This window comes from Scomber scombrus, chromosome 18 (assembly GCF_963691925.1).
Source record: "Scomber scombrus chromosome 18, fScoSco1.1, whole genome shotgun sequence".
Classification (NCBI taxonomy): Eukaryota; Metazoa; Chordata; class Actinopteri; order Scombriformes; family Scombridae; genus Scomber; species Scomber scombrus.
The window spans coordinates 10,636,668-10,664,644 of NC_084987.1; the positions used below are offsets into that span (position 1 = coordinate 10,636,668).

General features: G+C 42.0%; 1 protein-coding gene across 1 annotated transcript; it reads right to left on the bottom strand.

Annotated features, from left to right (window-relative positions):
• Window positions 1-63: 63 nt before the first annotated feature.
• Window positions 64-26,267, bottom strand: rhbdf1a (rhomboid 5 homolog 1a (Drosophila)). Its single transcript, XM_062438844.1, has 18 exons — window positions 25,977-26,267; window positions 9,008-9,152; window positions 8,761-8,900; window positions 6,459-6,672; window positions 5,950-6,156; window positions 5,594-5,716; window positions 5,286-5,449; window positions 4,623-4,874; window positions 4,406-4,517; window positions 4,215-4,289; window positions 3,967-4,128; window positions 3,755-3,855; window positions 3,597-3,660; window positions 2,969-3,063; window positions 2,782-2,857; window positions 2,354-2,454; window positions 1,334-1,487; window positions 64-1,114 (listed from the first exon to the last, which is right to left on the bottom strand). Exons 2-18 carry the CDS (start codon window positions 9,122-9,124, stop codon window positions 695-697), a joined length of 2,577 nt encoding a protein of 858 aa, XP_062294828.1. The 5' UTR covers window positions 9,125-9,152; window positions 25,977-26,267; the 3' UTR covers window positions 64-694.
• Between the last annotated feature and the right edge of the window lie 1,710 nt (window positions 26,268-27,977).

Genomic DNA, 27,977 nt, shown 5'->3' on the forward strand with positions numbered 1-27,977 from the left:
TATGTTGCTTATGTTAAATAAACAATAAAATCATGTGCAAAAGAAAGTCAGAGACAGTTTGAATTTGTAGATTTTTTTTACTGTTGTTTTCAGTTACGTGAGTAGACAGGTAGCTAAAACACTACCATTTTCAAAACAATCATCACTTCTCGAGAAGCAATAAACAAATGAAAGAAAACATTTGAGTGCTCAGCATAATGTAACAAAAATATGGCAGTAGTTGGTACATTTATCAACAAGGCACCAAAGGTATCAATATTTGATTTTTTTGTCCCTGCTTTTGTATGAGGTTGCCTGAATAATAATAATAATAAAACCTATGTTTGGAGTGTGAATGTAAAAAAAATATCCTCCTCTCTGTACCAGTGCTGGCTTCTGTAATTCCTGCCTGACATGTAAAGGGCAGCTTGGAGCTTTGATGAGGTTCAGAAGTGCCATACCTTTGTTTCACTGGAAAGTGAAGGAGCGACAATGACTGGCGGTGAACAAGGAGGTGAATAAAAGAAGTCCATATGAGTGGCATAGGTATTTATACTTGACAGAGTAAAAAAAAGAACACACAAGCACATTGTCATAGTTCACAGATGGGGATGATCCCCAAGCCACACAGGGGCAGAGTGGAGACACAGACTGGCTGATATCATCTGTCAGCACCACAGCCTTTCACCTGATGTCTTCCTGCTGTGCTCACACTTCAGTGGAGGTGAGCGTTAAGGTCGTACTTCTCGCAGAATTTGTCTGTGAAGGGGATGCAGGTGATTAACTCGCACCATTCGCACTTGATTGGGTAGACATAAAAGAGCACCACTAGGCCTGAAAAGAGCCCGACAAACACCAGCAGGAAGACGATGATCTGACAGCGTTTTCGGTACATGTCCATGCGGCCAAAACTGATGTAGGGTAAGAAGGCGAACGACAGGAAGAAGCCAGAGATGAAGCCACAAATGTGGGCAAAATTGTCGATCCAGGGCAGTAGCCCAAAGGCAAAAAGGAAGAGCACCACACACAGCAGCTTGGTGAAGGCCCTCCAAGGCTGGGCCAGGATCTGCCAGCTCTGGAACAACTCCACAAACAAGCAGGCCAGGATCCCAAACTGAGAGCCAGCTGGCCCCACCTGAGACAGAGACATGAGAGAGAGAGTAAGTAAGTAAGCCTAAGATGACACCTCTAAATATTCATGAAAATTTACAACATGAGTTACAAGTTCTTTGCATTATATGATGTTGTTAAGATATTAGATGACTTCCCAAAGAGAGACACATAAACTGACTCATAAATGCACTGTGATATTTCTGCAGTGTGATACTTTATGGTGAGTGAGACTGATGATCACCTCTGCTCTGTAGGGGAGGAAGATGGCAGACGCTAAGTTGCCAGTGATGCCACTGAGGATGTAAATGATTGAGATGCGCAGCCATCCCGCCAGCTTCTCCAAGTCTCTCAAGATGGTCATCTGGAAAGCCACCGACACCAGGCAGTGAAGGAGCCTGGGAGGACAACATTGAACAAAGTGCTCATGTATGTGCAATGTGACGTATGTGGGTGAAAAGTCGCACGTGTTGGGAAGATAATCCCTTCGTGTAGAAGTGGCAAACCCCATAACAGCCGACCGAGATAACTTCACCTATCAAAAAAAAAAAAAATCACTCTCTATCTCAGTTTAAGCTTAATGAGTTTATGTAGCGAGGGCACTTTGTTTAATTACCCAGGAGACGGATAACAGACATCATTAAGATGAAGCACTGTTCCTCTTAACTGTGAGGTCAGCTCTTTGTGCTGACTTGACTGACAGGTCTGAACTGCACCAAAGTACTGCCGTCAGTCTGATATACAGTATGTAATTATATATATACACATAGTATATAACTGTAAGAAATGAGGAAGTCTGTCTGCATGTTTTTTAATGATATACAGAAGTACACTAGGAGCAACTATAACTGAATAAATTTAACTGCAACCACTGGTGATCAACTTGATAAGGTGATATCACTTTCACTTAAAATATAGGTTTCAATAGCTGCATATAGCCACCATGTGCATACATTGATTGAACTACTTCTATACTATTTATAAAAAAAATTACTCCATACACTTAACTAATAACCTGACCTTTATATAAAGAACCACTGTGTAATAAAGGCTTTACACATGTTGAGTTTTTTTCTTTTAATCATACGTTTGACTTTAAAGAGTTACTACGCAAAACTAATGTGCTCAAAATCGACCTCAAAATACAAATGATGCAATAGAGCAATCAAATTAATTATTTTCTCCTTTTTGTCTGTTTGTTTTGCTGGGCAAATCTTAGAATAAGAAAAACTACTTCCCATGACCCTGACAGCTATGGACTCACCCAGCATGTAGGAAAAGTGAGAGCCAGAGCCTGTAAAACTGATCTGGGATCTCAGGGTTGAGGAAAGGCAGCAGTCCGCACACATCATCCATGCAGTGCACCTGAAGAAGGGCAGAGCACAGTGTCCTTGGTTAGACTTAAACTACCACAGATGCACAAATACATCTATCACAGAAAGGAAAAACATGACACATACTATTGAAATATCCTGAAATCACAAAAACAGTAAATGAAGACATGACTATCCTACACAGAAATGTTTGGCAAGCTCTAATGTAATCTGTGCACCAGAGTAAAGATAACAAAATATTTTCTATCAGGCAAAAAACTCAGCAGAAATAAAAAATGTTTCACTTTTGGCATTCAACATTCTCCTTTTTTCCCCTCATGAAATAAAATGTGTATGTGATAAAGAGAGAGTTGCCTACTTGGGAGCAGAGAGTAGCTTCCTCATGAAAGTAGCCCATCATGAAGTCACAATATTCCCGGGATGTGATTTCACACCTTGAAGAATATGAGCAGCAATTAGTAATCAAGTAAACTGATTGTTCATCATGTGTCGGAGTAGTCCATTAAAAGTGTTTCTCATCAGTTCATACAGTAAACTCTCCTCACCTCCCTTTGGTTCCAATGCAGCAGGGTCGGCCTGTGATGGTACAGTCTATATGAGGCAGGTTGGTGTGGTTCCCTGTGTTGTACCTGGTACAAACCTAAAAGCCAGAGAAGGACAACAGAAGTCAACAAATAAAAAAATACAGCTACCAGCAAATGATACACAATACCTTTAAATTTAATCCAAATGAGACTGATTGTGTAGCAGTTATATAACCTTGTTAATTTTTTACCTTTATAGCTGTGGACCTGTCAGACTAGCGAGTACACTTCAAACCAGTGATGTCTGTGATATTATATTTTGAATAACAAGTTTTAATCTCGAGGATTGGCTGTTTCAGTGGATTTGTGTCTGCTGTTTCATAATCTGTCACAGATTTTCGAGGGTGTGTGTGTGTTAAACTGGGTGAAATTGAGAGTGTGTTTATTTATAAGATAATAGAGTGTAAGTGCATCACTAAGAGAAAAGACCCTGCCAGCACCAATACAAGTCTTTTTTAACCTTTGGTGCTTTCCTTTAACAAAATTAAAGTTCATTTTCAAAGCTTCATATCTTCAAGTCTCATCCATGTGTGACTGACTTCTGAGTCTCTTAATGTCTAAATACTATAAAGGGTTTTAATGCACTCACTGGCCACTTGGTGATGTCATCAGGCCATTCATGAGGTGATACTGAGGCAGGCTCTAGACATATCCTGTAATGACACAAACAATAAGCACACATCGCCAACCAATATCACTTACTAAATATTGAAAGATTTAAAAGGAAGAACTACTGGTGTACTTTACCTGGGATCTTGATGGCACACTGAGCCATGCTGTCTGTCTTTACCATTTAACTGGGGAGTGCTGGAATGCTTCGGCCATTTCACCCATACAGCTAGAGTACTCTGAAAATAAACCAAAGGACAGAAGGAATCAGAACAGCCCACAGTTTCAAGATGTAGTCAAATTATAAAGCGTATGGAACAGAAAGCAAATAATTGGGTTTGTTTACAGACCGAGCATTCCACCTCTGAGGTTTGGACACAGCCGGAGCGATCGTTCCGCACACAGCAGGCAGAGTTGCGTTCGATAGCTCTCTTTTCCCTGATAAGATCATGCACTTGCTTGTCCTGCCGCATGCATGGAGAGTATTTGGCCCCCAAGTGGATCAGAGCTTCCTAAGAATGAATAGATAAGATAAAATGCAGACACATGTTTCATGCTTTTAACCTTTTTCGTCTGCAGCGACAGGAAGCATGCTTACCGAGCTAGGCCCAATCCAGAAGTTCTCCTGCTGTACAAACTTGACATTTTCATATACACCTTTGTTTCTTAAAACCTAAAGCAGAATAAATCCAAACAAGAAAAATTACAATTAAAAAGAATTGTAGACAAACCATATTATTGTAAAAGTGAGTTTAAAAAGATGCTCATTTCAACTGAGTGGGGACTCACAGAATCAACCGTCTCATGCTGGGAGAAGCCCACTGGTGCAATGCCGTAGATACATACAGCCAAGATAGTAATGAGCAAGTGGACAAAGGTGATCCAGTATGTAAAAAAAGGCCTAGACAAGACAGAGAATACGCATGTTTAAAAAAAGAACAGCACCGCTCATCCTCCATCATTGTCAGAAATTGCTCATTATTCCGATATGTGGAGCGGTGAGTACCTATGGTCATCCATGTCCTCTATCTGCCTCTTGACGTAGCTGTCAATGCGCTTGCGGTAGGTGCGGTTAGTGAGCTTCCCTACCATGCCCAACCCATAAGGCCTCTTCTCCCGGGCAAAAAGTTTCTTGACAGGTAAAACGATCCGCTGTCCACGCCGCTGTCCGTTAACACTGACCACCTCCTGCCGTAAGGGCACCTTTGGTGGCCCTGGGGTTCCTTCTTTGGCTTTACGCCATCCTCGCTCCAGAGGTCTGGCCGCGTTTACAGAGGAAACAAAAGGGAAATAGGTTTATAAGCTTAATGGTTATGAAATAAGATGACATTACCTCTTTTTTGCATCATATCATCCATTATTTGTCTCAACCTAATTCTAAAAATCTAATTCTAATATTTACTCTTGCTTTCTGACTTAGAGCAGTACATTTAGTTAATAATTCCTTTTTTTTTACTTTATTACTGTTGGTTAGACAATATGTGCAAATCTTACCATGAAATCTACTTTCCAGTAACATGGATCAGTCCTAATGATTATTTTTAAAATGTTTGTACCAGTACCAAATTGGGCTAATTAACCTAAATAGCCTAAATGACTAACATTGTGGCTGCGGTTGCACAGTAAAGCTCCAGTAAAGAACAGTGCAAATTATGGGAGCTTGACTCACAGCATGAGGTGACTTCTCTCCAGCTCTGTTTTATCTAGGGCACTGCCTGTCAGCTCCGTCTCATCCTTCTTGCTGCTTGGCTCTGCCTCTTTCATGGCTGCTTCAGACGGTGACTCAAAAACTTCGTCAGCATACGTGGACAACTCCTCCTGCATCAGTATGTCCTAGAGGTGGAGGAGGGAAAATACTGAAAAGAGGTGCACAACATATCACAGTTCTCTGGTAAATCTGGTAAAGTTTTTAAAAGTAAATAAACATGATTAAATAGTAACAACAGCTCAACAACAATGCTGTTTTGTCTGCCTTACTCTGGCAAAGAAAGATGTGTCCAGTTCATCCGGAAAGTCGACCATGTCCTCCTCCATGAAGCTGGCAGGTGTGAAGCTTCGTCTTTGGGCCCGTCTTAGAGTGCTGTCCCGTAATGAGCGCCCCTGAGAAACACAAACAAACATACATATTACATTCATATACACAATCATAGCTCTAATCTTTCTATTACAGTAAATTATGTACCAAAAATTTACAATAAAGTACAGAGAGGAATTTGTAAGCACATTGGGGCAGTGGTGCACTTATTTTCCTGCTTATTTATGATACTAATCTTTGCAAGCATTGTACACATTTTTATTTAATCTCTCTAATTGATCTCATCCCTCTGACTCACCTTGACCAGAGCTGCTGCAGCCCTGAAGCTCATCTTTGCCACAGATTCCCTCTTGCGTCGGCGAGGCAGTCGGTTGAGACCTGAGCGGGAGCTGGTGAAGGAGCATAATGAGGCAGCTCCGGGAGTGATGGGGGTCTGAGGCACGCTGTAGCCATCCACCTCCTCTACCATACGGAAGGCTCGTCCTCGAGCCAGTGGGTCTACAATCTGGGGATGAATGGTAATTTTGAAAGAGCCAAAAAAATATCTAAAGAAAGCTTTATTTTACTTGGACATTGTATGTAAATTAACTGTAAATAAAATCAACTAAACATAGCAAACTAGCTCGAAGTATATGGCAAGTCTATACTAAGTGTATGTCCCAGTTGATTTATTCCAGATCAATTAAAGAATAATATACACCTGTATTGCCAGTTTTTAAAAATCATCTAACTTATATCATATATCATGGCAAAAAATGGATTGAAATAAGAACAGCATTTAACAAAATAAGCGATGCATCCTTTTACCTTTTGCATGCCATGCTGTGAGGAGGGGACGTAGAGGGGAGGAGGGGTCTCTGTGCTGGTTAAAGAGATGTTGTCCTGGCTGGGCAGATCCATCTCCCGGATCACCTGTGGTTTCAGCTTTCCATAGCGCAGGCTGCAGTGTCGCAGGCTCTTCCTCTGCCATTTCTGTGTGGCGTCACCGTCCTTACTGACCCCGAACCAGTCTGCTGTGCCCCTAATACCATAAACACTGACCCTTCAGTTCTGGGTTACAGCACTATCACACACATGCCTCATTTGTTGTGAACAGATTAAATGCTACCTGGCATGGTGAAACCTGCCAAAGAGATTTAGAGCCACTATGAAGTCCCTCTTAAAAACCCTGTGTGAGCAGGTCGGCAAACATGCAAGGAGCTGATAAGAAGACACTTCCACGGGTATAAAAAAAAGTGTCCTAGATAGTGCATGTACTGTAATAGGCACAGTGAAGGGAACAAAGTAACAAGCCTAGACATGTTTCTGTCCAGACACACAGAGAAAGACAAGTAACCAGGTACACACACACACACACACACTGCATTTATGGTACAGTGTCACACAATCTCCCAAAGCCCATGTGTTCAATCAAAGAGCGAGCAAGAGAGTGATTGCTGGAGTTCTGCAAATAAAACCCAATTTACTGAGACTTTCCTAATCCTAACTGACAAAAGCACACCAATTAATGCAGAGATTGAGGAATTCTTCTCATCTTTGTGTCGTCCGGCACTCTCCACATCAGCCCATCTCACTCATCACTGATGAATGCACACGCAATCACATTGTTGAAGTTGAAGCCTAATAAGTACCAGAGCAAACAATGTTGCTGCACCCTGAGGCCAGGAAATAGAAGTGGAAACATCCTTCAGAAGGAAAGTTGAGACATGCTAGCTGTTTCTACTCTAATTACCAGATGCAGAGTGAATTCTCAGTGAGGTTCAGTTAACATCTATTCCTCACAAACTCTGCAAACTGTTTCTTTCTGTTCTTTTGGTCCCCAAATATGTGCCAGTGACATGACTGAATAGCTGTTATTCAAGCATCTGTGTGCCTGTCTTTGTCTCCCTGCTGCAGCAGTAAAAACGCCATTGCTAACCTTGCTTGCTATAAGTATGGTTGAGCAGCTTTATCTAATAGTGTCCACTAAAACTTGCGTGACCATCTTAAAACAGCGGCTCACGAAGGAACGAAGTATATCAGAAGCAACAATATCTTGCGATGAATGCTGTTTGACAGATGTGAAACAAGAATGTGCAGCCTCTCCCACTTCCAGGATGGGTCATTACTGTAACTTTTTGAAGAGGAATTTGCAACCGAAACATGGCAGCTTTCGGTCCTCGTATGACTCATTTCAAAAGAAATCTGTGGCACTGACATGACTCATCAGGGCAACCGTCAGTGACTGAATGAGGAAAAACAATACTTTACAATACTGTAATGTGGGTTTCTGGCAATGGGTGAATTGAAACTATTTCTTTTTTTTTTTTTTTTTTACATAATATCAAAATTACTACAGTACCAAACAAAATCATGCCAAAATTAACTTGGTAAGCTAAACACAGACACATAAAATATGCACTAGACCTTCGCCTCTGCCCCTAACACTTGCAGTCTTATGAGGGACTTCCTGCCATACCTGAGCAGGGTTCTGGAGAGCGAGTGGTGTTTCCTGGTGCTGCGCCGAGCAGCTCGCTGGCCCTTAATGGGCACCGTGTTAATCCGCTCAAAGTGCACCCTCCTGCTGTTGTGACCAGGCAGAGCAGGGCCGGTAGGTGACGGGGAGGAACAGGAGGAAAGGAGAAGGAAAGAGAAAAGACAACAACAGGCAGTGAGAAGGAAAAGTGCAGCTGGACAGTGCGGTAGCCCTCATGCAGAGACAGCAAAGCAGACTTTTAGGTAAAGGCTTTTTTTTTCATTCAGATATTTACAATATTAGGAAAGTTATTTCCAGGCAGTTTACATTATGATTGTTAATGAGAAACCGCCATGCAATTTGGAAAAAGGTAAGGAAAGCAGAAACACTCAGGTTATATGGGAAAAAAATGTTTACAGGCCAAGACAGGGACACAGACTGCCAACATCCTCCACTTAACTCATGAACCTCATATAAGCATGTGCTGCTTATATTCAAACCATTTCACTCCATAAACTGCAATCTCAAGACACATACTGTAGCATATAGATTTAAAAAACACTATTTACATGCTACTCTGCCAAAGTAATGCCACATACTGTATCAACATTTAAACATATTATATAAATCCATTGTATTGCTAGCTGCCTTTACCTCTTTATGGTCTGAGTGATGGATGACTGGCGTTGTAAGACAGGCCGTCGGGTGTCAAAGAAATCGCGGGGCGGGGACTGGAGGTGAGAGGTCTCCACTGGCATGCTGATACTGCGCAGGAACCCCTGCCTCTTCACCGGCTACACCAGAAAGGACAAATAATAACAGGAAAAGTAAAAATATGAGACACGACAAAATGACGATAAGGATGACAAAACTGAGAATGGAATTCAGTAAAAAAGGGCACCTGAACAAAAGTGGGAGGCTCGTCTAGTGACATCTGAGCCGTGGGAATGTCCAGTCTGAGCCAGGGAGGCTTCTTCCTCTGCAGGCTGCTGGTGCTCTCCCGCCGCGGTTCAGCCATGTTCTCTGTCCCACCCCAGGCCTGCCAGCTGGACAAGACAAAAAAAGAGCAGATGATGTTATTATAATGGATCTCAGAGTATCACATGTAATATGTAGTAACTGCTATTACAATGCATAATCAAAATGGAAGTGTATTGTTTGCAGCTAAAAATATGATGCTCACAGTGGTTTGTGCTGCAGAATTGTTACACAAGAGGGTGCTGAGGCCCCTTATTTGATTTAAGCATGGGCGTTCACATATTTCCCCTCTTTAGATAATGAAGGGGAAACCACAAAGAACAGTCCACAGCTGTTTACCCTTTCCCCAAAGCGGTCCACAGAGCCATTTAAAAAAAGCAATAAATATTTGTGCTGGAGAGTGAGGAAGTTTGCAGTCTTAAAACTAATCCCTTAATTCTACAGTTTAAATCAAACGTAATCCCTCTGTGTGTTTAAAAGTTGTTCTGCTTCCAGCAGACATCTATCAGAGCCTAATGACTGTGTATGCATTCCCATGACGCAGCCTGTGGACCACAGGAGGTGCACAATAAACCTCACCATTAGACAGCTCGCCTATAGCTGCAGTCTAGTTATCACCAGCCTTTCATTTTATTGTCTCACCAACAAACCTCACTTCTCTGAGCCTGGTGGCTCGTTTCCTGTCATTTTCTCTATTCCCATAATTCCCACAGAAAACTGAACTCTCTTAACAGTACACAGCCATCATTAGCAATGGGTCTACCCGAAACCGAATGTAGTTATGCATTCATCATCACTGATTGACTCATTTTCAATCTGCCACCATAAGACATGTACACAATACTGATTATTTTCTGCAAAGTGAAACAGGGTGTCTCCTTAGTTCTGGGGTTGTGACATAACCAAATTAATTTGAAAAATCCCTGTCCTTATGTTATTTATATTTCAGAGGCTAATGTAGTTAAATTGTCTCACAAGATGGCATCAACACAAATTCAGTCTTGCAGTCACTTCAGGGGCTTTGAGAAGTTACACCAGGTCATGTCCTCGTGTCTCTTGTTACAGCTCCAGCTCCTTGAAAAACTCCACAGCATCTAGAGACCACATCTGCTTCGCGTTGCCATTTTAACGCACCGCAGGCTTATGTTTTAGACCAAGTGATGATGGGAAGTGTTGTCAGTGGATCTCAGCAGAGACGGAAGGAAAACCTCAGTCTGAGGGCAGTGGGGGTCATCACCAATGTGTTAATATTTAAACACAGTTTAGCTCTCGCTGACATACATTTCTCATTTCACCAGTTCACAGGAGGACAATGATGTACTGTATAATTTGTTCATTTGCTACAAGTAGCAGAACAAATGAAAGGTACGTATGCAGGAAATAGTGCACACTGTCACACTACTGGTGGCTTTTGTACATCGATTATGCTCTTACACTGAATGTTTCCTGACCTCCTATGACATTGTCTGGAGTGTGATACCAGATTAGCAAGGCAGGATGGACCAAAGCTGTCTAGTGCAGAGTCAGAGTCTCCTGAGTGTGAGACACAGAGGGGAGGGCAGTTTTTAGGTGAATGAGAACCAGTAAACAGAATACAAAGTGACACATTTTGAAATCCATTTTGTGTTCATAAAGGAAGACTATGAACAAAGTTATCTGCAAGCAAATCCAGTGTGACTGCGAGGAGTCATCACAGACACAAATTAACCATGAACATCACTGTTAGTGAAATGCAAATGTGAAACCAGTATCTCAGCTTGTGCACAACATACTCTCACACTGTTGCAACAACAGCCCTCTCCCTCTCTCTTGCCCCAGGCTAGAACACCCGACATTTAATTACTTTCGCCATTAGTTCAAACAGCAGGGTTCCTGATATAGAGCACATCAGTGAAGGGAGGGGGGCATCAGCTTCAGGGCTGCAGATTGGAACAGACTGGGACTGAACTGAAATAAGGCAATGAGAGAATCTAATTTCCCTCCATGCTAAACATTGTTTGATTGCCTCTTCTCTGGCTCCTCCTGCTTTAAGTCTGTTTACCCTGAATGCAGTGTTGATCCAGAGATGGAAGCAAACTGAGCAGCTCTTATTGTCCCTGCTGTGAGCTTCTCCTCCTGTTTTAGGGCTGTTTTCATCCCTGCTGTCTCTCATTCATCTCATCCCTACTTGCATATACTGTATTCTCTGTGTGAGTGATTGCCATTTATAGGCAATTTCAGATCCTTAGTTCCTTAATGCCTGCTGTATACTTAAACCCACACAGATAAAAAAACATTCAAAACTATTTAAATAAGTGAGAGGGTGGGCGAAATATGACCTCTTTAAATAACAGCGAGACCAGAACCACAACTGAATATCTGTATCTCACACAGCAGGAAACACTGTAAAACACTTCAATAAAAGTAAAAGCATTCTAACAGAAGCAGAAGATGTCAGCAACATTTGGTCCATGCAGCTATTGTTATGGTTTTCCATTAGCCTGTTGATCAGTGGGTTGTAAGAGAATTTGGTCACAGCCCAAGGTAAACCACCAACGTTCAACTGCCTTGGAAGTCTCCCTCTCTCTCTCTTTTCTCTCATCCTCCTCCAAAGTCAACATGGCAGATGAGCTGGCACGGGCCCGCGACTCGTGTCTCAGGAGGAGGATAGCTGGAACAGTCGGCATAGTCAGCCGACTGTTCGTAAGCATGGCTACGACAGCCACCAACTCATTTCTCACAGCGAGTGCGCGCTAAAAGTCCCTGTCATCTCTCCATCAAACAATAATTAGAAATCACGACAGAGAAGGTATGACTCGAGGCTGGCCCCTGTCTGAACAAAATGGGTCCTCATAGGCATGAAGACCTTCAAAAGCAGAGATATCCTTGGGGGAAAGGAGACCTGATTGAATTCTGTTTGGCAATTATCCAGGCTGGAGGATTAGCCCTCCTATGACAGCATGTGTTATCTGTTCATGGTCAAGTTCAATGGTGAAAGAAAATCAGTCAAGCAATAACTTTGTGTGACAAGACTGTGCTATTCAAATAATTCAACCTGACCAACTGGTTAGCTAATGTGCCATAATGTCTTATCTTACTCTCAAGGTGACACTGACTTTTTTCTAGTTGATATGTTGTATGCTTTCAATTCAAAGCGTGTAATAGTTTCCCAGTGTTTACATTCCCATTGCTGATTTGAGACCCACGTTCTTTAGGCCACCGTGATTTAATCTACTTTCTCAAAAAGATTTGTTTTGACTTCACGATTCACATCTATAGAGGCGAAAACACCCACGCCTATTACTCCGCACAGTGCCTTGCAAGATTGGCTTCCAGCCGTCGTTTGGTCCTTGTGAGAAAATAACACTTCCGACTCAATCACGAGACGACCCTGCATGGATTGTTTTTAATTTTGAAGCTGGCATTGCTTCTCTGTGCCATGTCTTCTCTCCATTAGGCGGGGGAAGACAGACAGGCGGACAAAACACAGAGGACAAGCTGACGTCTCTCCAGGTGCAAGGACGTCCAGTAGGCCATAATGACTGGGGTTGACAGGCATAACTAACACTCTCTCTCTCTGTGTCTGGGGAGCTGCAATCTATTGTATTACGTTCTGCATACAAACTCAAGCCCAGCAAAGTTTTCCATGCCATAATTTAATATAATTACTTGGTAAATGGTCTCCAGTCATGCAGAGAGAGGCACTGGCTTATGACAATAGCGGTCCAGCTGTCACAGGTGAGGCTTTAAGTCAGACAGAAGATGGGCTCAGTGGATGGAGCTTTTAGTGCCACCTTGAACACAATGAACAGAAACAGCTTGTTGAGGGGGCGTGGGGGGAGTGCTACTGCTTCATTTTTGTGCTTGTTCATTGTGTACAACATAACCAGTTTTCTCCAACCCTTCTTTCGCTTTAATATGCAGAGAGGCTGGCATGTCAGCATTGCCCTCCTGTTTCACATTCATCATAAATAAAACAGTAATCTGGCCATGGCCTCTTTTATATTGGATCCATCATATTTTCTGCTGAGGCTTGTTTAAAACCTCCAGCTCATGTTCCTGCTGCACATGAAGAAAAATAATGGTCACAGAGCCTTTTGAACTGAACACATCGAGCATACCTATGCAGTCCATTATCAAAGTGCATGTGACTCTACTGTATCAAATGTTTAAAAAAAAATAATGATGGCATTGTCAAATATTCCTAGATTCTTGAAATCTTCTATCCAGGGCCATTTGTAATCTCAGTGCATGCCATACCCACATTCCACAAGACCTCTGGCTGAAAATGCACCAGGCTGAAATGGCAGAGCAGGAAACCACATGAAGTCTAACCATTATGGACAGGAGCTGGCTGGTTTCCGGGTACTGTGTGTACTCTACTGCTATGCACTACTCTACAGGAGGCAGGCTTGCTGCATCCACACTGAGGGTGGCTGACAGAGCCACTGTCATTGAGGCTGACAGAGCCTCAGGTGGCTGGCCAAGTAGGGCCCTGCTTGCTCCAGGGAGAGGTTACAGAGGCAGAGCGGAGAAATTGCTGCCTAGCATTCACAGACAGACTCCATGATGTATGACCTCATTAATCTGGGTAGTGAGAAGTCCAGATACCTCATTCTTGAGCTATCTTGGAGAGCTGCAGCACTTCTTGACCTCAAGTCTTCATGCTTAATTTCCCTTTTTCATTTTCTTGATCTTCATGCATGTTTCTGCTTATCTCTGTTCACTACAGGTCAACTTTTTGACCGCTTTGGCTAAGTGTTATTGTAGTTGTACCTAAATATTTTCTATGTATTAGCAGTTTTTTTTAATTATTGCTGCAATTTAATGTAATGTGACTGGTTCCAGACTGATTAATAGATTATTACCATAAAGTAAATCTGATATGGGTTATGTTATGTTTTCTTCGTTCTTTACATGTTAGTCATTTACTATAAATGCTCCTACCATCCATTGTTTCTTAAGTCTCACTCCATGCTGCGGCAAGACTTGACACTGGAAACAATGGAGGGAAGCTACGCTATTCAGGCAGTCACTCTCCCTACGTTTTTTTTTCTCCTGCTCTCATTTAACTAGAAATTTTATGGGTAAAATTTAAAAAAAGACACAATACGACTGTTTAAAGTTGCCATTGCAAAATCAACATCATTATACGGTAGCTCCAGTTCCTTTAACTGGGATTGCATAATGATGAGCAGAAACTCATGACCACAGTCATTCAAGTGAGTGGGTGGGGGCATGTGTGAAACAATATTAAACAGAAACATATCTAGCAATACAGGCTGGCAGATGATCTAAACTTAAAACCTTTGCACTTAATAACACTGCAGGCATGTGTCTCGTGTTGGTCCTGGAGACATCTGAGGCCCATCTGCGCATTAATTGCACAACGAGGCTTTTGATCTTTATATAGCACATCGTACTTCAGACCGGCATGAATTAAGAAGCTGACAAAACTAAAAAGCTACTGATATTTCATTTGTCTGAAGAGAACAGAACAAGCGAACAGAACAGGCATTAAAAATAAACATTTTATACTGCAGAGCAGACATTAATGCTTGGTGACTACAACAGTTGTAGAAGTTGAGGCAAGTACTGAGTTTCTCTGATGTCTCTCTTCTTTTCTGGCTTCTCTGTAGACTATGAACATAGTGTGACTAATATGGCTTCCACACATAACACAAATAAAACAGAGCTGTGGTCCTCAGTACAGGCTAACTGAGGGTACAGTCACAAATTTTGGGTGGCCACACGGATGTGGAAAGCATGAACTGGCCTTTAAAGCTTCTCAGCTCCGAATATCTTCTTTTCTGCCCATCTCACAGTGAGAAAATACAGCCGCAGGCCAGAAAGTGAAGTGCAACTGAGCACCAGCGAAGCTACAGTTATCTGAATTGGCCCTAGTGACATGTGACAGGCTGTCACACCAAACCAGCTCTTATGACATTAAAAAACACACACACAGACAGCAGAAATATCTGTCGCAGCTGACCCTGAGATCAAGTGTCACGGCTAGCTGAGGGGCAGGCATGTTGGGCGGCGGCTGTGACTGGCAAGGTGGGTGTTTCAGGGTGGGCATAGCTGACAGACCCAGCCAAGAAGGGCGGAGCATGCCTTTTCTAATGTTTTCCCTCAGACCTTCAGTTCAGGCCGTCAGCAGCCGTGGGGGGGTGAAATTTTACAATGGAGACTTAACCTTTTAGTCTCAGTGGTTTCAGTTTGAAGTGACAGATTTGTATTAGGTCCATTGCCAGGCTCCCTCACTGTCATAACAGTGTTTACTAAATGACAGGATCGAGTGCCAGAGATATGAATAGCTCATGAAAGTATAAATGGCCTCCTAACAGCGGTCTCTGTGCATGTGGTGTATTTATAGAACTCAATTTCAAATGTACTGCTGGATGAAACTGTTGACCAACATAAAAAACATCCTGCGCCAGATCTCTGGGCTGTTACTGACAAAAGCGCTCATGACAACACCTCTCAAAAGCCGTGCACATCAAACCAGTTTTATAGAGCTGAATGCTTTTATTTCCGTACAAGAAATGAACACCACCAGAAGCAATATCTGTATTTGCCATCGTACTGCCTGCAACGCTAGAAGATTGTGCTTGGTTATTTTATCAGCACAACACTCACACTTTCACCGTGCAGCAATATCCTGCTCAGGAAATCATGAACGAGAGGTGAGATGTGTTAACAATACACAGAAACCAAGATATAGTTACCCTAATCTCAGTGTGTTTACAAAAATAATATCAGCCGAGGGAATATCAATTTTGCACAAAAACTTTGCTTTTTTGCAATACAAGTGAAACATTATCACGCACATGGCTAATTCAGCTCTTGAATTATTTAATCATTCCGAAAAGGTGAATTATTTATTACAGATGTCCTACTGGAGCTGCTGTGCACATACAGGTAGCTGCACATAGCTGAGGTCCCTTAGCTGAAGTCTCCCTTTTCTCTGTATTTAAGGGCCTGTTTTAGCTTCGAACAGCAGTAAGCAAAGGCCTGTCTTCAATTCATTGGAAAAATAGACTCACTTAGTAAATCTGTATCATGTCTCAGGCTAGAGCTTTGCTTGTGTGTGTAATCTTGAGGAAGCAGCTTACAACAGACAGTAAAAACTTTGACCATGTCAGTTAGATCAGGTAACACCCTGTTGAATCAACTCAAAGAGAAACGGCCTTCACTACTTTGGGAAAATGTAGTTGATAAGCAGTTAGTTTTAGTCTGTGGCTCCAGCTGCCAGACCTGAAACCTCTTTGTTTGCCTTAGAGGCTTATCTTCAACTCGCTGTATCTCCAGCTGTACTTTACAAAGACGCTCACTGCCGACCACACAGTGGGAAAAACCAGTAGCTCCTCAAACCTTGTATACACCTCCACACTGGGTCATGGGAAGTTTGGGCATGACGAGCAGACAGTAGTGGCAAAGGCGTGTTGAGGGCAGTTAATGAAATTCAACAAGACCATGATACTCCCATGGACCTGACTTCATCCCAGAGGCTAAGATAGCTGCAGCAGATGTTTAAAACCAACAGCTTAAGTGGCCAAATAAATTATAGCTGCAGTTTCACATCTTGCTTTGCAGTGAATCAGCCTTTTTAATAAATATATATATAATATAATACTTAAATCTGCTGATAGGGTCGTGAAGGATGAAAAGCAATTAGATTAGGCTAAGATTCTGCCTGCATATGACAAATAATGAGTTTAAATGTGGTCAAAAATGTTGTTGCATAATTTGTAATTTTGCACATAATGAGTCTCATAAATCTTGGAAACACTTTAATTTCCTGAGGTTTCCAAATTAGACTCAAATGATAATCAATGTCAATGTTTGCACTACTTGGCTTGATCAGGAGCTCAATAACATTAGCATTAGACTTTCTGACAAGGTTGTAGCATATTTCTCAACTCTTGACATGCCCTAGACATAACGTGTTGATTTAATAAAGAAGCTGTTTTAGACAAAAAAGGGAGGTGACCCATCTGTCTTACTGCTCCCAGTCCTCCTAAATATGTCCTGAGATTATAAACAAGTACCTTATTGTCTACAGGAGGTTTGACATTCTCTCATTAAGTGAGTAAGAGGAGAATCTCAGAAACAGCGTGCCCTAACAACATGTGATCGCCATCTAAATAGTTTCCAGCATGATATCAGCCTGAATCAAGCCTACAAAGGGCTGCATTGTAAGGCCTGATGAGGACTGGACTGAACAAGGGTCATTGTGCTGTGCAATCGTAGTAAAAAAAAAGCAAGATCAGGCTGAAGTTTCATTTCTCCATCTATGGAAATGGTGCACTAAGCAAATTCCCAGCTGAGATAATTACTAAGGATGGGGCTCAATGAGTTAACTCCATTAGGGTTAAGCAGAGACAATGTATTGGAGTGTAATGCTTAATGGATGAAAGCTATATCCAAGCTAAGATTATCAAGTCCTACAAACAGAGAGAAAACAGCACCACAGGCTGTCTGACTGTGTCATGTTAATATCACAACTGTTTAGGTTTATCTTTGTGATCGAATCAATCAACAGGATTAAAAATACTTCACAAAGGAGAGCCATCAGCTCTGTCATCGCACATCCTCTCTGGGAGACCACCAGCATGCTGAGGTCAGGTTACTGCTTATTTTACTGAGGAGTAACTGGGAGGAAGGAAGTGCAGAGCTGAGGAGGGGGAGAGACGTGCAGGAAACACACTGCAGACCGGTCGCATTCTCCATGTCCGGTCCACACGACCACGGAAACAACATACACTTGCTCACATGCACAGGAACACATCCACACTGCACACGTAAACATACAAATCCCATCCCTGGCATGTTAGAATACGTCACTGTATTCAGAGAATAATAGGTGCTTTTTTGAGTCAGGCCTGCCGCCCACTCAGAGCGGCTGGAGAGTGGGATCTCAGCGTAGTGTGACATCGAAGCTGACACGTCTATTGAAGACAGCAGATGAAGTGTGGCCTGTAGCGCTGGGACAATGGGAATTAGCCATATTAGCATGGATTCAGGCAGGGGGAGCGAATGAAAGTTGTCTAGTCATTTCTGAAAGAGATTTCCAAAGTCAATCCCTAAATTGGCACTGGGTTTTTGAAGCGGATAAGAACACCTCTGATTAAACTGAATTTTTATTAAATTATAAAATTACTTTTAAATGTACTCAAAGGGTAAAGCAAGCCACACTGTGATGACAGACAACTTCAGAGGTGAACAAACTGATTTATTTAAAAGAGCTTTTCCAAAACACACAATCCAATTTTGGTCAAAATCAAACCAAACCACTCTACCAAGCATATGGTTGCATAAAATATTAACTCTTCTGTTCTTAGGAATTTGAGGAAATGTTACTTTTCAGGTGAAAAAAAATACAGAGTGGACAAGTGGGAAAACCCCTCTTCAGTTATTTTCTTGTTGCTCTTTGGGCCTGCAATGTCAACTAAATCATTATAAACCAAACACTAAAATGAACCTGTATCAACAAGATTAGGAACACATTTTATCTCAAATACCAACAATGTCACATGTGTAAGAAAAATATATGAAACACTCATAAATGTACTGTAAAAGCATGGAAAGAAATCAAACATGTTAAGGCATGTTAAGAAAACTTAAATTCACAATGCATGTACAAGATACAAGATGTAATAATTCGATTGAACATTGAGCCCATCCTACTCTTATAATAATTTGATTCAAAAATGTTTATAGACTCAACCTTCATAGCGAGGTCTAATTAAGGTTTTTATCCTTTCAATCTTTTAATTTTAGACACCTGCTGAAATTACTAAAAAGCCTCAGATGGATGCAACCTTCACCTGCAATTTCAGAAAATGTCTCCTTGAAAGATTTGCAGGCCGGTAACAGCCCAGCGTACAGATTATCGATTTACTGCATTGATTTTCACCACTGGGGGCTGTGAATATATTTACGTATGCACTTGTGTGAGCTTGTGCATGTGTGTCTACGAGCGTGCAGTATGCTTATGTGGGTGAGCACAACCTGAGTCGACAGTCAAGTGAAGGACAGGGAATATCAATCGAGGTCATCTCTATGTGCACGAAAACATATTGAGTGTCACATATGAGCCAGATGTTCTGTTGGGATGACAGTACGAACTTGATTCTGCACAGGTGGGAGAATTTTATTTGGTTTTCGCAGAGGCAACAGCTACAGAGATCTACTTAGTCTTCATGATCCCCTGTGGATTGGAGGGAGGGGAAACCATTTTTGCACACAACAACTAGGTCATTTTAATAAAGCTCCCATATTTGAATCTCTTTCATCTGTTATACAGGCAAATATACGGATGAAAGAAAAGCAGGAGCGGCATCATTAAAATGAGTCTTACATACACAAAGTTTAGCTATAGCTCTACATGACCCTAGGAGGGTGTTTGATTAACAGATAAGTGCTTATTCACAGCTACACTATCAGCTCTAGTTCCCAGCACTGCAAGTGGTGCGAAGAGCACACAAATCAATCCCACATACGTCAACTACAACATTCACGCTGCTCTATTGTACGAAAAAGTACTAAAATAAACTGTGCAAACAATGTGTTTCTGATGTAGTCTCTTTCCAGCCCACAGGAGAAAGCTGTGGGTCTGACAGTTACTCTGTCACTGTGGTGTAACACCAAGACATTCTGGCAGGGCTGTGACGAGCGTAAATTGTGGGTCAGTGACTCAGTTAGATGTGGGGTGAGAATTGAGCCTTGGTGTCAAAACAAGTGAAAATCACTCATCAAGGTGGCGCCATTTCTATGACTGGCATTCAAAGAAAGATGATTCAGATCGTTTGGACCATTGAGACTTACGTGTTACTCAGTATGTGTTAAATCACTGGTTTGGCTAACATTTTCACTGGATACAGTGATTCATAAAAGCTACAGAATGACAGTCTTTAAGGGCCACCTTATTAGTCTCATAATGATGATCTTTTCAAACAAGTGAATACACAATAGAGTCCAAGAATAGGATTTCTGTTCAGAGTAATTTCACATCTTTTAGGAATTCCTCTACTTGACACTAATCCCATCTGTTCTTCTGTCAAAGTACTATCAACTTGAAGAGGATCCGATAACAAGAAAACAACATGGTGGACCACGGCAGTCACATCATTCAGGATGTTATTTGCAAAAGTTTTATTCTGGACTAAAAGTGTCCAGAGGAAATCGCGTCTGGTCAGTAATGAAATAAAATATAATTCTCATTTCTCTGACATCCATTCACTGCCGCATTTCATTCAATATATCATGCTTTTGTGTTTTTGCTGGCTAATAATCTAGACGCTGATATAGGATGTAGCGGAAGTGAGCAGCACCCAGGGGAACACCCAGAGGTGAAGCCAGGGTCTCCTAGCTGGGATGAAGGAGATGTAAAAGTGAGGATGAGGGGGGGTGGGTGGGGGGTAAGGAGGAAGAATGAAACCATGCAGCTGGGCCGAGAGTTGTGTGGAAAACTCCCGACAAAAGCACAGGAAAACTGGGGAAGGCCGGGGCAGGTCCTCTGGGACACTCACAGACCCAGTGAGGGGGAGGCGTCCTCACTGCTGATTTAACTGAAGAAAATACATAGACTCTTTGTTCATGGAAATAAAGTCAGTTTTTCCCCAGTTCACAGAACACATGGGACACAAGGGACGCCTCGTTACCGTTTGATTTGACAACCTAAAAAAAGTATTTTTTAAAAAGTGACAAATAATCAGGAAATGTATCGTCATTAATTCAGATTAGAGAAGTGGAACTAAAGTAGAACACTTGTTGCATCCCCACAGTATGTGAGAACAAATGCTAAAGAGTCTCCAAGAATAAACTGCATTTGAATTTGCATTAGTGTTCATTTGTTTGATTTTGCTGCGATTTCAATGCACATGCCTCACAACATGTTAGGCTTTCTGCGTGATGCCTTAACTATAACTGGGCGTGACCAACTGAGCACCATAAATGAGAGACTTTACATCATTTTCCCTGGCACACGCATTGCAAATTCTGTCAGCTGGCAATTGGAAGGGAAAGTTGGCACGAGTGTGAAGAGAAGCAGAAGCAGGAAAGAAAAGGAAAGTAGAGTTACAGGATCAGGTACTTGTTCAAATATGCCAATGGCTTTTGGTGCCACTTCAAGCCGTCTGACTGACAAAAATCAAACACAGTCTAATGGATTAACTGAAATCTATTTGTACAATTTGTACATCAACTTAATATGAAAATAGGACTTAAAGATGCACCTAGTGACAGCTGCACTTCGGTGGCCCCACATAACCGGTATTCTAACACTCAAATGGTGTAATCTCAGCCAAAAGAAAATAGCATTCGCTCTGACTAAGGCGTTTTTTGAGATCCACCTCTTCCGAAAAAAGCCAGTAAAAGACAAGTCGCAGTGGAGTCCAGAACACACCCTCATTTCTGGGAAAGCTGCTGGAGTGAGTTTGGTGCATGGTATGTGATGTTGGTGGGACGGTTGAAACTGTCCAGATATAACTGTGTGTGTGTCTGCAGCTCCATTCAGGGAATGCTCAACTTGAGTTTAGCAGTCTGGTACACAATGAGGATTCACAGCCTGTGGGTATGACGGCTGACTGTGCCAAAGATAGAGGGGCGGGGAGGGACGGGGGGGACTGCCGGGGGAAGGCTATCCTATTTAAAACTGCACTCTCATCCACACTGTAACAGTGCTGGGATACTCTACCAGTCAGGGTGTTCCTTGAGTTGGTGCTCTGACCTGACAATGATCTGAGAAAACGTAAACAGACACTACACAGTGATGCCATCACAGCAGTTTGAAGCCCGTCCAGCATGCATTACATCACAGTCTCCATTATGGATCAGCAACATGAAAAAAAGCATGAAATATTCTGCATATCTTCTCAGTTAATGGCTTTATTAATTTAATACTTTATTCATGATCAGACATTCTTATGAACACTTTTTGCATTTTTACATTGTTAAAAAAAATCCCTTTTCCTTTTGCAAATCCTTTTCTGGCATGTCTTTCTACCTAGTTCTTTAATTCATAATGCAGGATGACCCGTGCCTCCAATGGACGCATAGAAAGTGGCACTAATAATAAATAAATCAATGGTTAGATGCGTTTCGAACATGACACGAGACTGCATTGATTTTTTTTTTCTTTTTTACAAGTTGACCATCAAGTTGTACTACTGTAATACAAGCTTGTGTGAGCTTTGAAATAAAACCTTCTCTTAAGGATTTCATCCAGGAAAGACTGTGCAATTGCAACAAGCCATACATGTACATATTCATGTCTCCAGGTGCAAGGTAAAGAAAAATATTCACTGTGAACACGCCTCCAAGACGATCAAAGTTCAGGGAGCCATTGCTGCTTCTCTATATGCGACGGCCTTCCGGGAAAAAACACACAGCATTCCCACAGCCCTGAAAATGAGCTTTGCCCTGAGGTTAACCAGCCTCAGACACCATGTGAGAGCAAAAGGACCAAAAACACCCTGTAACTACCAACCCTAAATTAGATGTTTTCATCTCTGCTACAGCCTAATGTTGGCTTTAACCAAACTTTTAACTGTGAAAACAATTCATAGTAACCTATATTTTCACGGTCATGCCTGCAACTTTTTCTTGAAACCTACGCATCAAAGGTTTCTAGTAATTCCCGTTAATGCAGGTTCATGTATGGCTGTCTGGTTCATGACAGATGAGGTGCTGACTGAGAGAAGGGCAGGTTGGCATGTTGGCAGACGAAGGCCTTGGAGGCTCAGAGGTAGGCCTGAAATAGCCCTGCTGCTGCTGCATTACAGCATTACATCACAAGTGACTTCACTGTCATGGCTGCCGCTGCATCATGCCACCGCCAACATGCACAGCAGGCAATAGAGATACAACACTGTTTCTGCTCTTCCTCACGTACCACATTATTTGACATGTGAAGACGATCACTGATGCTGCTCAACTGACAACCTCGTCAAAACCCAAAGCCACATCAAAGTCAGTAAGGTAAAAGCTGAGCGAGTAGCAGCGAGGACAAGATCAAACACTGCCTGTGGGCTCTCTCACCATCAATCCCCTGTAAAACCATACCTGGAGTGCCTTTAAGCTAATGTCTGCTTGAGTTTGCTTATGGGAACAGTTGTAACCAATATATTAAGCAGGAAAGCCTGTGTATTGTCTCTAAAGAAGCAGAACAAGTTTGCTCACATGTTTTACCTCTGCAGATATGGCTGCCCTGCCCCACATTCACAAATCAACCAAGGAAACATCCTGAACATCCTGAAACAAAGCAGACACTGGCTGTGATGACAGATGCATGACAGTCTGAGTGAAATATGACTTGAAAGTAAGAAGGTTCAATGATGAGTGGAATAAGCAGATGCAAAAAATGCAACATCAAAAGTCATAAGGAAAATCAGGATCTCTGTGAAATGCGGAAGTGTGCAGAATTATAAGATTATCCTGAAAGGTATAAATTGATATATTATGCAATATAGTGAACTCCTTTAAGAAATACATATCCCTTCAATATTACAAATAGAGACAGACTTACAGACTTTATATGACAGCTGCAAAAGTACACAATGTGTTTATCTTCCATCATATGATCAGAGCAAACTTCTACATGGTCAGTAGAAATGTAAACATCAGGTCACCTGGTAAACAGGATTCTCAAGTGAGCAACTTTTCAACTCGTGTTACAGATGTGCTTGTTGGTGAAACAGCCTGAGGTTATGTAGAGAAGCATGCGCTCTGCACACATGGAACTGTTCAGCCCGGTGACACTCGTTACATCTAAACTCAGAAAGAGCTGTGTCCAGAGACTGAAGAAAATGACCAACAATCACAGAGAGTACACCCATGTTCGGGGCACAAGCAGATTTCAGATTTCAGAGGGCTTCTTCGAGGAAATCTATAGCCGCTTAGTATTTCTACTGAGGTCTGCGTCATCTTCTCACCAGAGCATCAAATCTACAAAGAGAGCCCATTCTGTGCTAAATAACTGTGTCCTACTTGTAGATACATCATCTTGAAGTGATTAAGCCACATATGCAAAAGATCACCGTGGTGCCATTGCACACTGCTGCGTGCTTTGAGATGTATGGAAAGATATATCTCTTGATAAATGGTGACAAATGGAATAAAGGCTGATAACATAACTACTGAGTGTACAATCTTGTTTTGTAGCTCTTTAGAAGGCAACAGCATGGAGCACAGCAGACTGTGAACTTGGCCAGACTGACAGACAGATACCGCGCCATGAGTCATGCAGGCATGACTACAGTGTGGTCCCCTCAACAGCCCCCTGAAAAACTCAAATACCAGCCAGTCAACACAGGCCAGCCTGGATGATCCACCTGCCTCAGCAGAGCGACTCCCAGCTCTGTCCAAGTATCACGTACCCACATGCACCCACATAAACATTCAAACACTCACACAGGGAATATTCTCTCTGGGGTACAGTTGGAGCAGATACAGAGGATGAGCTATCACACCACTATCACACATCAGGGCTCTGCTTTATTGGTGAGATTACATCACCCCGAGCTATGACCACCCCCCCACCCACCACCCCCTCTCTCCGACCCACCTCCATGTGATAAGGTTTCAGGAACACTGGGCACACAAACCAGGCCATGTGCTCCTATGTTCTGCCTGCCAAAATAACTCAGCAGTTTCTAATACAGTACGTCTATAGTTTCACTTCTGCTCAGGTATTGTAGGACATTGCAGCGCGTAACCTTTCTGATGTCAACAAGATTGCAGTTTGATAATATGCATGCAGCCAACCTCCGATGAGTCACATCTAGACATTTAGTTGGCCTCACCATGCGTATGATTTTGTGGAATTTGAAGCCTTTCGAGACTGTCTGCTATGGGTCACATTCACATTGAGTCACCATGTGTCAGTGCCTCATGAAAGCCACAATTCAAAAACAAAGAGTAAAAAAAAAGATCTACGGAATAAACTCTTCTTTCAGGTTCAAAGGGGTCGAGTGCAGGGAGGTGATATAAGCAGCACGTGCTGTTTGCTGCTCTTTTCACCCACATTTCCCTAATGAATTATCTAACATCTGCAAGTAGGCATCTATGTTGTAGCAAAGGAAATGTGTCATTTTTAAAAGCACGCGAGCATTCACGATTGCCTTGAAGAAGATGATGTTGATGCTGATGATGAGCAGAAGATCATGGAAGAGGAGGAGGGAGGACGAGGAGGGGGAGGAGGAGGAGGAGGAAGCAGAGAAGGAGTGGGAGGAAGATGACAAGAATGAGTGATGTCATGATGTGACTTTACCCATAATGTTGCTGCGTGATTCATCAACATAGTCATTTAGGCTCATTCCTTGATGCAAAATTACAATTGGGCCGAGCTATCTCCCATCAGTCTCCAGCTATATTAAATAATGTTGGCCTGCTCTTGAAATTTAAACCATAAAGCATTTGGCTCATGTGGCCCAAATGACAATAATCTTTTCAGATTTTAGCTGAATTCAGATTAAGTAAAAAAAATAATTAAAAAAAAGAAGTAATGTAGCTTCTCAGGCTGTGTCTCATTTTAGACATGAGGCCAAATTCACACCTCATTAATTCCACTTCAGCACCTCTTAAAGGTGTTGGGTATTTCACACTTTAAAAAAAAAAAAAAAAAAGGCGCCCAGGCCTATAGGTAGAGCCAATTAGAGCACTTTAAATAGCCTACTTTCACAATTAAAACTCCACTACAAGAGGCGTAAAATGCACAACACAGTGTAACCTAAACGATGCTCTGCTCACTGTATCTGAAAGCTTCACATGTCGACCAATTGACCAGTGATTCAATTCAATCGTTTTTTCCTCCTCGATCACGACGCGTGAGTGCTTCCCCCCGGCTGCTGCCTTCCGTATGGGCGACCAGAGGAGACAGTCACGGAAGAAAAAAAATTGTCACAACTTACCCTTATAACAACCAGCTCAGATGATCTCCAGTGGTGAAAAAGAAACCTCAGATTTTTCCCCAGGAAGCGGACGAGTGACTTGTCACATCATCCTGACAGCGGCGCAGGAATAGACGCGCTTCTTCTTTTTTTCCCAACCCCGCAGATGTTTTTAAGCCGAGCCCTGGTGCCGCGCTATTAAATCTGGTCACTCTCGATCACACCGGCAGCTGATGTAGCCGAAATGTCGCTGCCGTCCGGTTCTCTGCTTCCCACCTACGGACAGAGCATTCCCACACTGCTCCATGAATCGACCCGGGGTAAGTTTTCTGCCGGTTGTAGCCTAATTCAGTGTGGCGGAGAGTCAGCCCCGCCCTGGACTGGAGACGGGCTGTGGGGAAGGCGAGCCCGTCAACAACCAATCGGTGTGTACACAGGGAGGCGCTGCTTCCCCCGGTTCACGACGGTGACTAAGCGATATGGTCAGCCAGAGATGGGTCAGGGGACTGAAATCGAGGTACTTTTATATATTCACTCCCACAATGAAATATAACATCATTGTACTCATTATAAATTCCTATAAATAATAAAACACAACAACAACCAAATACATGTATGTGTATATTAAACTTGAATCAAGAAAATATACAGGGTCAAATATACATAAAATGTTGCCTATATAACTTAAAAAATATATCAGTCCATATCGGACAGCATATATGCCGATATTGATATATCTGTGATAGGTCAGTATCAGCAGACCGATACATCCATCGGGCTCTAATAATATTCATAAGTGTGTTTTAATCAGTGTATAATCACTTTAAAATATGAATCACTGTGTTTTTGTTTCCTTAGAATGTGCCTATTGTATCTACGTAGGGAGCAGGTTCCCTTCAAGCCCCCTGCACGTGCCAAGCTTTGAAGCCAATCTGAAAAACAGGTCAAACTGTATAATTAAAACTTTCGGTCTGACAGGGGCCCAAAAAAGGATTTTCCCACACTCAATCATGGGAAAAGGAGCAGCTGTAAAAACGGTGGATTTATTTTTTTTCAAATGAGTAGTTTCCTTATCAAAATTTGATCCATTCGGTCTGACATTATTTGTAGTTTGCATTATATTATTATATTGTTTTATCCCCATTCAAGTTAGCTGGATGGCTGAACTGGAAGTTAACAGTCTTGGCTAGTGGATATCTCTAGTGAACATGTTCTGTGGGTGCTGGGATTCATAGAGCATGTGCACTATGTTTCACCCAGGTAATTTATTTACAGCAGGAAGTGGATTTTTTTTTGGCTTCATGCACCACTGAGCAATTTTCATAGGAATGAACTGGGTCCCGCATCTGACGTTGTATCCAGGTCTCTTTACACATCAATGGTCTCCCTTCACAGAGGCCACCATGTTGCACCGTCATGTCTCTAAAGTAAAAAAAAGTTAAATTTATGGGTATGAAATAAAACACCCTGATGAAGACTTTGGTGAGTAGATCTCCTACAAGTTTGGAAGGGAGGGGAGGAGAGGTATTCAGTTTGTTGTAATGTGCAATCTCACCACTAGATTCCACTAAATCGTACACACCTGTCCTTTAATGCTAACACAAACTATATTAAAGATACCTACAGATTATTTTTTTCAGAAGTGACCTGACAAAATAAAATAAAAATTATTCTGATACAAGTATAGAAATTCAAGTATTTGGTTAATATCTTTTCCAAAAAGTGCCTGACCTGTGCAATCTCATAGGGTTTGCTGTAATGTAAACAAACACCAAAAAACAAAAACAATTGGGATTGATTTATTTTTTACACAAGTGAGCACATACTGTGCTTAAAAAAGCTTGTCATGATTCATTTAAGGTCATGTAGTATGCATCACATCCAGTGTACTCACAGAGGTCACCAGAGCTTTGAAATTCTTAGTTATCCCCCTTTCTTCTGCATATTCCATTAAGTATGTTTATTCTGGGCTCACTTCTTAAATTCTGCAGATTTCTTACCCAAAAACTCCAAGTGATGAAT